The 16,633-nt window shown below is 25.7% G+C and overlaps 1 protein-coding gene and 1 pseudogene across 1 annotated transcript; both read right to left on the reverse strand.

Moving 5' to 3' along the window:
• Positions 1-1,172, reverse strand: LOC145833364 (cytochrome c-like). The gene is made up of 2 exons (XM_082940545.1): positions 963-1,172; positions 1-192 (listed from the first exon to the last, which is right to left on the reverse strand). The coding sequence occupies exons 1-2, from the start codon at positions 1,170-1,172 to the stop codon at positions 1-3; spliced, it is 402 nt and encodes a 133-aa protein (XP_082796671.1).
• Positions 1,173-15,425: 14,253 nt separating this feature from the next.
• Positions 15,426-16,633, reverse strand: LOC145833365 (cytochrome c pseudogene; annotated as a pseudogene).

Consider the following 16,633-nt stretch of genomic DNA (forward strand, 5'->3'; position numbering starts at 1 on the left):
CTAATGATCCTCATGCAGTCTTTTGAGGAAACCGATCAAGTCAACTCGGTCCTGCTTGCTTTCAATGCCATTGTGTTTCATAGATGTGCCAGATATGCATTCCGATGGATTTCTAAGATAGTTGTAAAGGTTTTTCTCACTCCATCTGCAAGCAGTGTTCTTGTTTGCTTCTGTGAAGTTGTATCCATCCACCTAAAGCAATAACATGTTTTTAAGTATCAAAGGTTGTTACAAAATGGTGCGCAAAAGTATTATAAATTATAAACATTACAAGGTAATTAAACCTTTTAGTTTATACTTAGATTTATTTTATAAGCTTCTGAAAGTATATGTAATACAAAAGTAACCCAAACAGTAGAGAAAAACAGCAAATAACATACTAAAAACGAAAAAAAACATAGTAATTAAAAAAAAACAGATTTAAAACAATCATACTGTATGAAACTGACAAAATTCTATTTTTAGTTGGACAGTAAAAGAGTTTATAATATTGGTTTTTAAAAACAATAAAAATTTATGCGCAGTTGCAATCGAACTTTAAGTAGGGTTAAAAAAAAATCCAATTAATTTCTACGAATTTTCTTACTATAAAAGTTTTTAAGGTTTCGAAGATCGGAACTGTTTTTACAAAACGATTACTTTAAGTTGATTTTTTCTCAGTTAATAACAAAATTTTTAAACTTACCAATAACAGCCTTAGCTTTTAAACGGTTATTGGAAATAAAAGTAAAACAAAATTTATAAAAGAATATTAACAGAACTATTTTTGCAAGGAAGTTAAAAAACCACTGACTAAACTGTAAACTTAAAGCAACAGTTCTACTTTCTTATTCATTCTAATGCACTAGAGTACATAATTTTACTTAATAAATATATGAATATACGACTGCAAAAAGGCTATATAGTTATTAAACGAAAGTAGAAGAGTTCTACTTATGTGTTAAGCTTAAAATGTCACCAACTGTTCCAGGCATTCTTCCAACAACGCCGTAAAGATTAGGACCATTTTGGTGGTGTCCATCTGAGTGTGTGTAAGTGTGACACTGTGCACACTGCTTCATAAATATCCTCCTTCCCTTTCCTACATCCGCTGTGCTGGTAAATATAGGAGGGTAATGTTCCTTATTACCACCACCTAAGCTTACTTCCACGTCTTCAATTTTATTGGACATTGCTGATTGTGAAATCTTAATTTTTTTGTATAATCAGTTAAAAACCTTTACGTAATGACGTCATATAAATATCTTCCATAGTAAAATTTGATTGAATTTAATTGTACGATTTCAGTTGTTTTCCATCGTAAGAACAAAATGAGACCAGACGAACTGTTTTGGTCGGACCATGCTGATATGACAAGAGGTAAGCGAATCTTTATGGAAAGATGCGCTGGCTGTCATGCGTACGATGCAAAAGCTGGTCATGACAGGTTTGGATAGATTTTTTATGATTTTAGTTGACTTCCAGGTATATATATAAATAAGCGCATGTAAATCTGGAATTAGTAAAGTTATAAAATATCATATACTGTTTACATTTTTCATACTTGAAGAAACTTTAACAGTGCATAAAAGCTCAACTGTATGCTTTTAGTCACGTATTAACAACAGAACATATAAAACACCATTACTTATGTGGGCATCAGTTTTTTTATAATTATTAGAACTTAAATCTGTTTAAAGTTAAACAAAATATTTTGTATTGAAACAGATTAGACTATTATAAATAATATAATTTTTACAGTAGTTTACAACATATCTTTTATTATTTTTGCGGGTAGAAGCTTTATGTAGTATTATGAAGTTATCAGAGTTGAAATAACATAAAAGAAAAATTTCGTTATAAAGAAAAAAACTATTAATTTCGTTTTTAATATAAATAATTTCTATCTATTCATAATTTATTGCTAACATAAGCTTTTTTGAACCAGCAACTTTATTTTTTTCTTAAATTTAGTAAAAGATCACAAGTTTGTTTGATGAGCTTGTAACACTACGTTTTGTTAGCCTTTGAATATTTTTCATTTAAGTATTATTGAAACAGTTTCAATCTTTTACTCTATAGAAGTTAATTGCTAGCTTTAAAAACTTAACTTTAAAAAATAATCTAGTAGTTGAAAATTTAAATAAGTTGAAAGTTTTAGCGAGTTTAAGTTATATGTACTTTTTATTTTAAAGAACAACTTTGATGGTATTTTTAAAGCAATAAGAAGATCATGACATTTTTCATTGTCCATTTTCGAAAAACTTAAACTTAAAAAAAAATTGTCGCCTTTTCTGCTTTTTAGCTTAAGAACTCAAGTTTTCAGAAAAAAAATCAGCAGTTTAAAACTTTCATGTTTATGACTTAAAAAAAAAGTACGTAAAAATGTAATGATTGAATTACAGTGATCGTCCGCTAAAGTTATGTCTCTAGAGTTCTAGACTGTCTGATAGCTAAACTAAATTAAAAAAAAAAACCAACTTGTAAATGACCCATTTATGACCTTTATTTACTTAAATGTTTTTTAAAAGGCATAACATTTAATTTTTAAAGCTAAAACCAACCTTAAATCGTTTTAAACGAATTATGTCAAAAACAGCCTTAGAACAAAAAATACTATTTTATATTCACTATTTGCTCTTATAGTGATCATAAAAATCACTAAACTGTCAATAAAATATTTTAAAAATCAGTGTTTGACAAAAACAAAGTTAACACAAGTATGTATGTGGTTTTATAAAAAAGTTCAGGCTGTGTTAGTTTATATTGATAAAATTTATTAATATCTGTTTCAAAATTATACTTTAAATACAAGAAAAATTACAAAAGATTTGTTTTATGTCACTAAACATTATATAAGAAGTATAAGCAAAACTATTTTCACCAAAAGTACACTATTAGCTTTACTAAATTAGAAAAAAAAGTTTTATTATTAACTTGTATTTATAAATTATTTTTACCATTTACTTTCTACTTAACGGATAACTTTTTACAGATAAGTAAGTTTACAAATTAATTATTTTTTTCTTTTGTATCAAATAATTGTCGTTACAGAGGAGGTCCAAACCTTGTTGGAGTAATCGGCAGAAGACCTGGAAGAGTGTCAGGCTTCGAGTTTAGTGACCATCTTCAGAGACTGGGAACCGGATGCATGAACAAGGAATGGACTGATGAAAAGCTTTTACAGTCAGTTTTTAATGTTTTCTAAATCATTAGCTCTTTTTTATAGGAAAAGGCTGTTTTTCTTTCCTTGAAACAAACTTTGTATATTTTATATTTCATTAAAATTACAGAAAAGTTCTTAAATGTTCATGGATTTAATTAAGTTTAGAATTATCAATCCTTCATATTTTAATAAAAAAAAGCATTTAAAAAACGTTTATTTGACAAATTTATATATAAAACTCTTACAAATATAGACTTAAAAAACAATTAATATTTTTTGTAATTGTTTAGATATATGAAAAGTCCGGCGAGATTCTGTGATATTCGATCACCAGGAGTCAATCTTTGTACTTCTGGACTTCCTTTTAGAAAGGATCGAGTTGACGTGCTCGGATTCTTAAGACTTGTTGTTAAGGAAGCTAAGAAGAAAGAGTTACTCGATTCGTCAAGTACGAATAGTAGTAAAGATAGTGGATATAGTACTTCAAATGAATAAATGACACTATTCCATCAAAGTGTTTTTGTATATTTTTTTTTGTTTGTGCCACTAATATTTGTAGAGAAGACCCTGAGTATAAAAAGTCTTAGACAAGCTAATTGTATTGTTGAAGTGTTAAAACTATCATAATATTAAGCATACTTCATGTAAAATTAATAAAAACTTCACTATAATAAATACTTTTTTAAAAAACACAATTACAATATGATTTAACTAAATAAAATAACATAATACTTAGGTTAATTAAAACACATATTAAGTTTTCATAAGTTTTATATGATTGTAGTTGTTAGTATTTTGAAAAATTTTACTGCTCCAAAAGAATTAAGTTTAGTTAAAAGTCTTCAAGTTACACACATTGTAAAATCCTTTAGTTAAACGAAAGTTAAATAAAATAAGTTTTAAATTTGTTTATTTAACTTAATTCGTTTTACTAGTTCAAAACCAAATGTTTTAGTTTTTAAAAATAACAACAGTTAGGCAATAATTTTGTATGATACGAGAGTTTTTAACAATTAGTGTTATTTATTTTGCAGAAAAGCAAAGGGTAAAGTTAGTACATATATAAGGCTATGACAGTTCTTAAATAACTTTAAAAACCTTACTTTAAAATTATTTATTAAAATTAAGAAAGACTTAGAATAAAATTTAATTTTAAAATAAGAATTGAAGTGTTTAAAAAAATACTAGGTAACTAAGCTTAAAGCTATTTTATTAGTTTTGTATAAGCAAATTTTTGGACACACTTCGGCTCTTTCAGTGGTTGAATTAAGATAACTTAAAGTATAACTTAATTTTAGATTAGTACCTTAACTGGTATACGTTTTGTATTAAAAATCTTAAGACCACGACGTACTTTTATGTTGAAAAAGGTTTTTTAAAAGAAATAAAACTAATACTTTTTGTAACAATTATTTCAATGTGCTCATAATACTAAATTTAATACAAAGTTGTCCTTAAAACTGGACATTTTATTATAGCTTGCTTTTACAGAGTGTTTTTTGATTTTCATAATATAATTTTATTATGATAACAAGGTCCGCAATAATACAAAGACCATTTTTGTTAAGTTTATTTTCGGACTGTAAAAGTTGCACAATCATATTATATATAGTTGTTTTTAGACATACTAATTAAGAATTCGAGATTTGCACAAACTAGCAATTTGTTGCATAAGGAACACACAAAAGTATTGCGAACGTTTCAAAGTTAAATATAAGTAGCTTTAGTACTTGACACATTTTTAGATAAGTAGACCTTTCTTAAAACTGTTCGATGTTTTGTGAAAAAAAAACTGCTTTCAAATATACTCTAGTATTAAATACTTATAAAGTTAACGTTTTTTGTATTTAACACCATAAGCTGGAATATCCAAAACATTTTTTTTTTAGCATAAGTATTTTTTCATACTAAAGTAAAAAGGACTCAGATACTATTGAAATTAAACTAAAAATACTTACTACAACTCATCGTACACCTAGACTGTTAATTACAAGTTATAGTCGACAAAAATTTTAGCCACTTATAGTTGTACAAGTAAATAATAAAAAAGGAATAATTTGAATAGAAATTTAAGTAGGTTTTAAGTAATGTACTCTCTATTACTCGGAAAGGGGTACACGACAATTTGAGTTTTGGCTTTTAAAATTTAAACATTTCAAACTCTAATAGTTGTGAGTTATTGTAAAGTTTAGTTATAAAAAAAATATTTTCTTAATACTTGTGTAATATTACAATTTTTTTATTTAGACCTTTATGAACATTGTTAATTTTTTTAAATTTTAAATCGTGAACTGAAATATGGTTTTAGTTGTGCATTTTTTAGTAACTAGAATTTTTATCTTAGTTTATTATTATCATTACATATTGTTTTTTATTATAATCTTATTATGTCAAACTTGAGGTGAATTTCTATTTTTTAATTTCAATTTACTGTTTGAGATGTTGCCCCTTCAAATATTTTAAAAGAGTTTTAAATGTCATATATAAGAAGCACGGAACATTTTGATGAGGTAAAAAAATCAAACTGTTGTCTTCATTGTGTAAATAGAAACTATTTTACTGTGCACAAAAAAGCTAGCAAGGTGTAAGTTTTATTTTTAATGACGTTAGTTTTCCTTTTTCTGTTGAACTTTCAAATTATAACATAAGTTAATATTGCTTAACATATTACTTATTTATTATCATATTAAAAACATTAAAGAAATAACGCTATTTCGAAAAATATTTTTCTTTTATATTATTGTTTATTGAACGATAAAAAAAGCGCTCAAAAAGTTTGGTCTAAGGACCTGGTGTATAAAGGAACCTTTCGGTTACCGAGTCGTACACGGTACACCATATTCTTATAAAATTTCTTACCAGCTATTACACATAGTTTTTTATCATCTTAATATTTAAATATTTAGTAATAAAACAATCAGTTAAACGAAATGAAAGAAAAGAACACTAAGCAAAAATTAAGTGAATTTTGTGTTTAAAAATGTACTTAAAAAGTTGTTTAATAATATAAAAACTAGCATAATCTTAGATTAACTTATAAAATCAGATAAACATGAGTTAACTTGAATGATAGGTTACAAATTCTTTAAAGAAGATAAAAATGTAATACGCTGAAATATTTTTACACTAAATTTCATCAGTATTTTGTCCTAAAAGTGTAATTTTTCTATTTTATTTAATAATTTTACTTGTGCTGTAAAAAATTTTTACATTTATATAGATAAACAAATTATTGTAAAATTTTTAGATAATTTTAAAGATGTGAATTCTACCATAACTGAACTTACTTTTATAAATGAAAGTATAAAGGTAAGTAATGTAACATTTACGCACTGAATTAGAAAAAAAAAAGAATAATAATGACAATAAAAACAACAAACTTCAAATACTTATTTATATTTTGAATACTTGTCTAAGTCTAAAATTGTAATAAAAGAAAGAAAACAATATTTTCAAACATAAGAAAGAAGAATTTTTTTCTTTTTGATTTTCTTAGAAATAGAGGTTTTTTAAGATAAGCTTGCTTGAAAAAGTTATCTGAGATCACTATTTAAATACTTAATTTTCTGTTAATGTATATACATTTATAACTATTTAAAAAGAAAGAAAACAGTTTGTAAGTATTCTGAACTTAATTCAAAATAATAATCTCAAAAAATTTCTTAAGAATAACAAGATAGAAAATGCTGCAATCTAGACTAAACCTCTTTATTGTAGTTAAACAAATCAACTTTTCAACAAAAAAAAAATTAGGGTGTCAAATGACAAATACTAACTCCTTAAACAAAACTAAATAGAAGAGATGAGTAGCAATGATCACTAATGACCTTGACAACCACTATTTAATAGATAACTTTTAAGTTCATCCTGGAACTTTCCAAAATGACTTATATTTTTTAAACTTAATGGTAGTTTAACATATAACTTACTACCTTGGTAGGATAGCGATTTATGACCTATTTGACTGTTGAATTTAGGTAGGAAAAAAATTGTTTCTGAAGATCTCGTATAACATTTAAGAACATTTTTTACACTTTTATTGTAATTATTAAAGTTAGCTGGTAACAAGTTATTGTTAAACTTAACTATAAAAAAACCTAATTCATACAGATACAGTTACAGACTTTCAACATCTAATATGTTTTGAAAGTTTTTAATTCTCTTACACAATCATCATATTTCTTATAATGTATGCATCTAAGTGCTCTGTTTATGAGAACATTAATATCATTTATACATTTTTTATTTGCTCTTCCCCAGCACAAGAAGCCATATCTAACATTGCTCATAAGCAAAGAATTAAAGATCATTTCATTTAAGAAGTGTCTCGTTTTATATAATACACCCAATGTTTTTTGTAATTTTGTTTTTATAGTTTCTATGTGCTCTGACCTTTTTAAATTTCTGTCTATAGTTATTACCCAAATATTTATAGCTATTTGTGTTTGTTATAACTAGTTTACTATTTTACGTTAGGACCTATATTTTTCTAAAAACTATTTTTGATTGATGTAGAATCATGCTTCTGGTTTTATTAAGGTTTAGTTTGATTTTGTTTCCCATAAGCCAATCTGATACCTTTTTTAGTTCTGTATTAAAATTGTTTTTTGTGAGTGTTTCGTATAGCACTGTATCATCTGCAAAGTTGAGGACGCTAAGACTAGTGTTATTCTGTAAGTCATTTATATGTATTAGGAATAATAACGGCCCTTACACTGAGCTTTGTGGTACCCCAACTTCACTTTTTTCATAGGTTGACTCATATCCTCCAAAGCTAAGAACTTTTTCCTTCCATCTAGATATAAACTAATAAGTATATGCATATTTCCTCTCACACCATAACATTCCAATTTCCTTTGTAAGATATTTCTATCTACACTATCAAATGCTTTACTTAAATCCAAAAAACTGCACAAACTGCATTTCATTTATCAAAATTGGACAGAACCCCTACAACAAATTCTGAAAGAGCTAAAGTGGTGGAATAACCCTCTCAAAATCTAAACTGATAATTATTAAAAACTTTATTAAAAAAAAAAACTGTACAGGCGAGGCGATTATAGATTACTTTTTCAATTATTTCATTTAACTTTCGTAGGAGTGAAAAGGGTCTATAACTTCCTGGTAATGTTTTCTATCCTGATTTTAAAATTGGTATTAATTTTGCAAGTTCAAGGCTACCTGGATAAACACCTTCATAAAATGCTTGGTTGATTTATTTGCTTAGTATTGGGAATATATTTTTTTACTCTGTTAAGAATCTTTACATATATACTATTCTCACCATTGGCTTTATTTGGATCTAAACTCTTAATAATATTAGACACTTCAGTTTCTGTAACATCAAGCCAAAAAAACTATTACTAACATTTCTCAGATTTTCAGTAAAACCTATTTCAGATTGTTAATGAAGCCAAAAAAATATTTCTCAGATTTATAGTCTAGGGTGCGCAGAGTTTAGTTTTCAAAAGTTTATTAAGCTTAGGCTTAAAAACATTTGAAGACAACAGATCTAATAAGCCAGAGAAGTAAGGCAAGTAGTTAAGCACTTTAGTCTTATTTACGATAATTTACCTGTTAAAGAAAAAAAATCTATACATAAGTACATTATAAATACAAGGTCTACAATAACAAATTGAATTAAGTATTTTTTACAGCTTTCTAACAACTTAAAACGTATCTAAAATGAATAGAATTTAAGATAGTGTAGTAAGAGTTTTTAAAACGTTTATAAACACTAAACTAATGTTTAATTCAAGAAACATTTATTTTCAATAACTGTTTAGTTTATAGTTAAAATTATTCAAATTAAATAAACTAAAGTTAAGTTGACAAAAAAATCTGCTTAGTTTGTTTAACGGTTATGTTAATTCAAGAAAAACTTATAACTCCAAAAGTTATCACAACTTTTAAACAAAAGTTTGTTTTTACTCTTTCCAAATAAGAAATATTATTTTCTAAAAATTTTCAGTAAACTAAGTTTCGCTAAAGATTTTATCAGTGCAAAAAATAAATTATTCTTTTCGAGTGTAATTCTATTTGTAATCGGATAAGATTTTTTTTGAATTATTCAATATGAATAAGAATTATATGTTTAATACATAGAATGACGAGCTCTTTGAGCAAAACTTGTTTGCTTAATAAACTTTTTAGAAAATAAAGTATGGTTTTGTGTTTCCAAAATCTATTTTTCTAATAACAAATAAAAAAAAAAAATGTTTAGTTTGAAGCAAAAAAAGTCGAGGGTTAGTAAATACTAATTAAGTTCAAAATTTCCTGTATATACCTTTCAACTTTTTACATTACAAAGCTTAAAATAAATGCAATTGTAGCTAAGTACTAATAAAATTTATTAAAACCAAATAAATAAGATACTATATTCAATAAAACTATATTCGTAAATTCAGTAAATTGTAATCTTATCCAATGACGTAATATTAAATAATTTCTTTATATAAATTATTTTGTAAAATTTTTAACATATTTGACTATTTAGGTATTAAATAACGTTTTTCCGTAACTTCCACAAATGGCTGAAGCGGATATTGAAACTACTCTAGGATATACTGAGACTGAAGGAGTAACGCAAACATACGCTGAGTCTGATTTTTTTGAGCGTGATTCAGAATATGAAATTGAAAAGCTAGAAGAGTTAAGGAAAGCACAAAATACTGAAGTTTTCACCATAATAGGTTTAGTATATTTAAAAAATTTCATAATTTGTTTTCTGTTTTTTATAAGTAGGTTGATATTTTAAGTTTTAAATAAAATAAAAGTCAAACACTTTTTCTTAACATCAAAAATTGAAAAATAGATACTTACTTTTTTTTTTTGACCTTCATACATACTTAAATGTATAGACATGAATATTATGGTACAATAGTCTTAAACAAAATATTTTTAAACAAAACGATTGATAAACTTTCTTGGTTAAAACATAGGTTTTGGCTGGAAAATTAATATTTCATGGCAAATAAAAAATGAAGCAGTTTACATCAATAATATTTCACCAAAAACAGGTTTTCTTATGGCTGCTGCTTTCGTAGTGGGAGTTATGTTTATATTTCTACAAATTTCTACTGGCGTAAGTGCTGATACTGGAAATTCTTCTTCGGAACCAGCTGAAGAGAATACTGAACTAGCAAATGAAAAACCAGCTAGTAGGATTGATCAGGTCGATCGTGCCATTAAAGTTAAAGACGACTCTCTAGATATAACCAAAGTAACACATGACGCCACAACTGCTTTACTTGAAACAAAAAGCAATGATAAAAGCAAATGAGAGTACACACTTCTTTAGCTAAAAAAGACAGAAACAAGCAAAAAGGCGGAAACTAAAGACCTTCTCTGCTAAGTGGAGGAACTTCAAGTTAATGAACTTCTTCATCTAACTTTATTTTTGTAGATATTTTTTAATCAAAAGTAAAAGATTATTGAGTTGAAATCTGAAATTGACAGTTGTTGTAAATATATTTGTACTAATGATAATATTTAAAGAAAAATAAACTTTTATTAGTTAACTTAGGAAAAGAAATACTTTCAGAGTAAAACTATGAAACAAAGCTCACGCTAATATACATTATAAATTAATCAGTTTGAATACAGCACTGTATTTATTATAATATTGAAAATGACTTAAAATTATTTATTTTAATACTTCGTAATTCTTAAAAACAAGACTTTTCAGACTTTTAAAACTTCATACTCTTATAGTTATACTGCTTAAGTGTTAATATAAGTATGGTTTACAGCACAGCGCACGTTAAAAAAAAAACTTATGTTTGGAAACTAACAAAGCAAATGTTATTCTTCTTTATCATGAATTGTTTGTGGTTATGTTTATTATATTGTTTTTATATTTATGAGACTAAAAAGAAGTAAAGCAAATATCAAATTTTATGTATTTTACTTTTCTTAAAGTTTAAATTTTTAGTTTTTAATAGTTGCAAACCAGTTGAACAAATAAAATTAAAAGTTGTCATTGTGTTTAAAATCTAACAACAATTTAAAAAGTACTAAATTTATTAAAACTAACGATACTTTTGTATCATAAGTTAATAAGATAGTTCGACCGTAGTATATTGATGAAAATACAAATACTTTCAAAGAGTTTGTTTACAAAAAATATTTTGTCCTGTAGACCTTTTTAGCTATAAATAAACTCTTGCTCAAGTTTAATTCTAACTGAAAGACAAAATTTTGTTTTGTAAATAAATTTATATATATATTTTATTTGTTTTAGGTTTCGTTTAAAAAGCAAACTTAAGAGGAAGACTACTTTATTTTATAGATTAATTAAAACGTACTTTTAAAATGATTTTATTTATTCTTTGCAGTTTTTTAATTTTTGAACAAAAAGTCATGAAACTTGTACAATAGTAAATTTTAATAAGCTAAAACAAATAATAAAACTAGATATCATTCATCTACTACTTTATGTCTAACTTTTTTTTGTAAAACTAGTTGTTGTTTAAGATGGATTAGAAGAAAAACGTTCGTTTATATAAGGTAATTAATAAAAGAATATGATAGTTCTGAAACATTAAATTATAATAATACAATCAACTTGTTGATTAATACTTTTTTAATTAAGTAGCAATGTTTTGAAAAGCTGAAACGTTTTTGTCACCATTGAATAGTTACTAGACTGCACTGCACGATCAATAACAACAATCCAAACTTTGTCCTTTGCATTTAGGTATAAAAACTTTTAGAATTAAAAGTTAAAAAATATGTACAGCAGTAACACAATAAAGTTACTTTTGCTTAATAACTAAATAACATCAATCATAAGTAGTTAAAGAAATGTATTAGTATTATAACGGTTCCCCGTGTTAGTTTTATGATATAGCTCTTCAGAATTAAAATCGGTCACAAATATACTCAAAATATATGTTAGAAAAATTATAAACATACGTTTTTGCAGCTAACAACCTATACAAACAAAACATTACTAACTATGATGTTTTTACAAAAGTAAATAATTAGGTGATCAGCTAGTAAAAACCAGTATTAAATAGATATTAAATCAACTAGCAATAAACAAATAAATGTGTGTTGTTGACTATGTATATTCTAATTTATTTTAGGCAACTTTTTTTTAATTTAATGCAGTATTATCACTTAAGAATAAGATAATTTAATACAACAAAATATTCAACTACTACTTTTTGTTCAACCTACAATGCTTCGTTGTAATGACAGCTTATCAGGGTGTAAATAACATTTTTTTAGATAAGAAAAGCTGAAGTGATTAAATATAAACAAATTATAGCTAATCAAAACAAAATAAATCATTAATCATTTAATATTGCATTATAAAATTAAGTTTAAATAATTTTCTTAAAAAAAAAAAAGTTAATTAATACATTTGGCAAACAAAAATAAAAATACAACAATAAAAATTAATTATAGTAACTGATAACATTAATAACATTAAAATTATTAACTGGATAGTGGTGTTGGCAATAGAGGCTAGTTCATTTCTGATGTTTAGAGATATGTTTTTATTAGATTCAAAAATTGCCATTATTTCCAAAAAAAATAGTTGAGGACAAATCAGGTTTTTTAGGTATGTTTCGTTAACCTTGTTTAAAATTGTCCAAAAAAAATTTTTTCATCAATATTATTATTGTTTACAAAATTAGGTAAAGTTTTTTGAAACCTTTTGCTACCATTTATACAATGCTAGTACTTTTATTTTATACTTGAGTTTTTAAAATAATAATTTTTGCTATGATAGAAAATTCAAGCTAGAATATTAAAGGCTTTTTTTTGTCTAATTATAATTAAAAAAGTTAGACTTATAAAATAAAATTTTGTGAACAGTTACAAATAAAAAATATCATAAGGTGTACACACTTGATTAATAAGTACTTTTATCTTTTTACTTGTTAATACCTTAGTTTTGATAAGTTGTATTTTCTATGCGGTATTAATTCTAACGCTATATTAAATTTGTTATTAATAACAAATTTTTGTAAAATTTAACACTTGCTGGTGATTTGATATCAAATGTGTTTTAAAGAGTTTGAAAATAATTAAAAAATAACCTAAACATTTTTTTCTCGTTGACAAAATGTTTTCATAGCACATAAAATTTGAATAAAAATAGACTAACAAAGAACTTAAGAAAAAAATTATTTTAGCTGTACTGAAACCAAAGGAGGTTGGAATGCCAACTTCCAAGGGTTTGTTTAGAAGGGTAGGGGGGTCAATGGTTGACTCATGGCTAAGAGGTCTTCGGCTCTGAATGCGAGCACTCTTAGCCCGAGTTTGAATCCTAGTGTCTGGAAGACACTCTGGATTTGGACTGACCCGTGACATAGTTTAAATATACTTTAACTAAAATTATTTAATAATATAAAATACAAAGCAGTTGGGATAAATTTATATACTAAAAACTTAATAGTAAACCAATTTGTAACAAAATATAAAAAACTTAAAATGAATAAAGTAGTTAAAATTAGACAAAAATTACAATAAAAAACTCAGGTATGAAAAAAATAATAAAATTTTATAAACTGTTATAAAATTTTATACAATGTTAACAAAATTCAAGAAAATACTTAAATTTGTCTAAAAACAATTTAAGTATCTTGCTTATAAAAAAAATCAATAAAATTAGTCACTAGCACACAGGAAAAGGTGGTTCTACTGGAAGACAATAAACTTCACTCCAATTCTTTCCTCAGAACTCAGACTACTCTCTCTAACAATGCCCCAAGCTTACAATAGTCCTTTCTTTGACTGATGACTGTTGTTATAGCAACAATTTCAAATTTCTTGTACTATAACTTGTCAACATCTCATTTGTTGTTGTTTTTAGCTTTCCCAACAAAAAAGTGTTTCCAATTAAAAAATAGAAAATTGTAATTAAATAACGTATCGTTACAGTACATTTTTTTTTTTGGATTTGTTAACTTAATAGTTTTCTACGTAAGAAATATTATTCATAACTCCCATTAGACAATAAAAAATCATATTACATCTTTTATCAAAAATATTTACATATAAATATTTGTTAATATATGATAACTGTTTGCAAATCGTTTACCATAACTCTCTTCAGCTGCGACTGACTAAAAAGTTTCAATTAAAATTTGTTGTCAACAAATTAGGATCTGGATAATTCAATCTTACCTAAGTAACTAATCATGAGTTATACTCATAACAATTTTTCTTTTTGTTTATAACCTACCTATTATTAGATTCTTACTAAAAACTAGATAATTTAGTCTAATAATTCATGTTTTACTATTTTTTAGCTCAATCAACTTTGTTTTAAAACATTTAATAAAGTATAGGAAGGTAAATTTGTCTAAGTGTACGGACTTTAAAAGTACAAGAAAATAATGAACAAAAATAATTTTTAGTCTGCTATAAAATGAAGGAATAAAAAATGCTCTAAATCAGTTAACTTGTTTTATTACTCTTTTAATTAGTAGAACATATGCCAACAAAGTACTAATTGTAAACTTACCTTTTTTTTAGTTAAATATTTTGTAGCTTCTAACTATAGCAACGAAAAAAAGAAAATTAACCTTTACAAGTCATATTCTATTTTTGGAGCTACTTAATCGTGTAGATTTGTTTGTGCTTGGTAGTTTGCTCAGAGGTTTTGAATTTTGTTAAAACATTAGTGTTATTACCTTTTTAGATTAGAGACCTTCCGGTTATACATAAAAAAGTTTAACATGCTCTTGTCAAACAATTGGACCCGTAATATTTTTCCAAAATAAGATCGGACCCCATCTGGTTGATTAGTAAAGTAAAACAGTCTTTTGAAAACTTGTGGTCCGTTGCTTCGAGTAGTGACGCAACACTCCATTTTTAATACTACTATTTGAATATTAAGCCCGATATTATATTTGAGATGCTTTCCATTTATATATAATCTACCAAGAAAGAAAACAAAACTTTAAATTAGGTGTGATTTTGTTAAAGTGTATATGACAGGCGAAGTAATAAAATGTTTTATGGTAGACTATTTTACTTTTACTCTATTTTTTAAACACTAATAACTTGCAAAACATTTATATAAGTTATTTTAACTTCTTTAATTTTATTGTTATTAAATATAATTAAACTAAATGTACTACAGTTTTAAATGAAATATGTTCTACTTTTTTTTATCAATTTGCAACTTAGTTATCATTTTCTGTTGAAATTTTCTGTTAATCAAACATAGTATTATCAACTCATTTATATAAAACATACATATTATATCTTTATTTTGAAAACAGTTTCTTTTAATAAACTATACGCCACTTTATTTTAGTTACAAGTCATTTTTTCCTTTGTTAGTCTTCAAAAACTCAATCAGGTCTGCCCTTTCCTGTTTTGTTTTCAACCCCTTAAACCACATTTTTGTTCCAGGTATGTTCTTTCTTGATTCGCCCTTCAAAAACTTTGATAGTGTTTCCTCGTTCCAAGTGCACGAGTTTTCGTGCATTGCCTGTAAGTTGAAAGCTGATTTTTATTTTTTCCAACATATACCATTGATGAAATTGCTTGAATTTATGAAATGCATTTATGTAATAATTTTTTTTAACATGTGGTAAGAAATGCCACAAATTATAAAAGTAATTGGAAGTAGTTTACACAAAGTAAACATAGCAATTTACTCTGTTTTTGTTTGAAAACTATTTTAGGTATTAAAATAATGTTACTATTATAAGACTATCTTTGTATTTGTTTAATGTCTTCGTTTTTTTATTGGTATATGTACATATACTTCCGTTCATATAACTGTAATAAAATTTTACTAATGCTTTTTGACGCATCAGAGTAAAAATTGAGTACAAGTAAAATTTAAATCGATAACTTTTTTGAACTTGATTTTTATAGTTAACGTTTTTTTTCCTATAACACCGTATAAAATAAAAGTATTAAAACATATAAAAAACTATTTTGTTCAAAAATTTAACGTGTGAAATATAGTAAAGTAGTAAAACATTAACATTAAACTTAAATTGTTTAACTACTGACGCTAAATATTTTAGCTTATGCATGTCGTATATGAAATTATTGAATGAAAACAAAACGATTAAGCTTTGTTATAAAAAGCGAAAAAAACACGTATTAATAAAAAATTGTTTAGTATAGTGTTCTTATTCAGTTTTTTAGCATACTTCTTTAAAAAGTTAACAAGTTAGTTTTACTAAAATTATACTTTTAATAACAAGCAAAAGTTTTTGTTGACAATAATTTGTCAGTGTTTCAGCAAATCACTTTACCAGCTGTATGTATGTATAGTTTTATGATTATTAATTTAACAATAACCTCGCTATAATCGTAATCTGTGCGAGAAGCAGGCTTTTTACCAATTATATCGAACAAATTCGGTCCGTTTTTGTGATGCTCTCCGTCTTTTTTATGAGTGTGACAGTTGGCACATTTCTGTTTGAACAACTTTTTACCCTTCTCTGCAGATGGTGGTTCGATACCAATTGTAGGCATACGTGGTTGAAATGGCAACTCGGACAT

Source organism: Thalia democratica, chromosome 4 (assembly GCF_965202585.1).
Source record: "Thalia democratica chromosome 4, ktThaDemo2.hap1.1, whole genome shotgun sequence".
Taxonomy (NCBI): Eukaryota; Metazoa; Chordata; class Thaliacea; order Salpida; family Salpidae; genus Thalia; species Thalia democratica.

What these genes read in the sequence shown, in the direction of transcription:
- LOC145833364 (XM_082940545.1), bottom strand. Translation starts at nt 1,172, where the DNA reads ATGTCCAATAAAATTGAAGACGTGGAAGTAAGCTTAGGTGGTGGTAAT. An exon ending in TTGGAAGAATGCCTGGAACA is followed by an intron (nt 193 to 962) that starts GTTGGTGACATT and finishes TTATTGCTTTAG; the next exon opens with GTGGATGGATACAACTTCAC.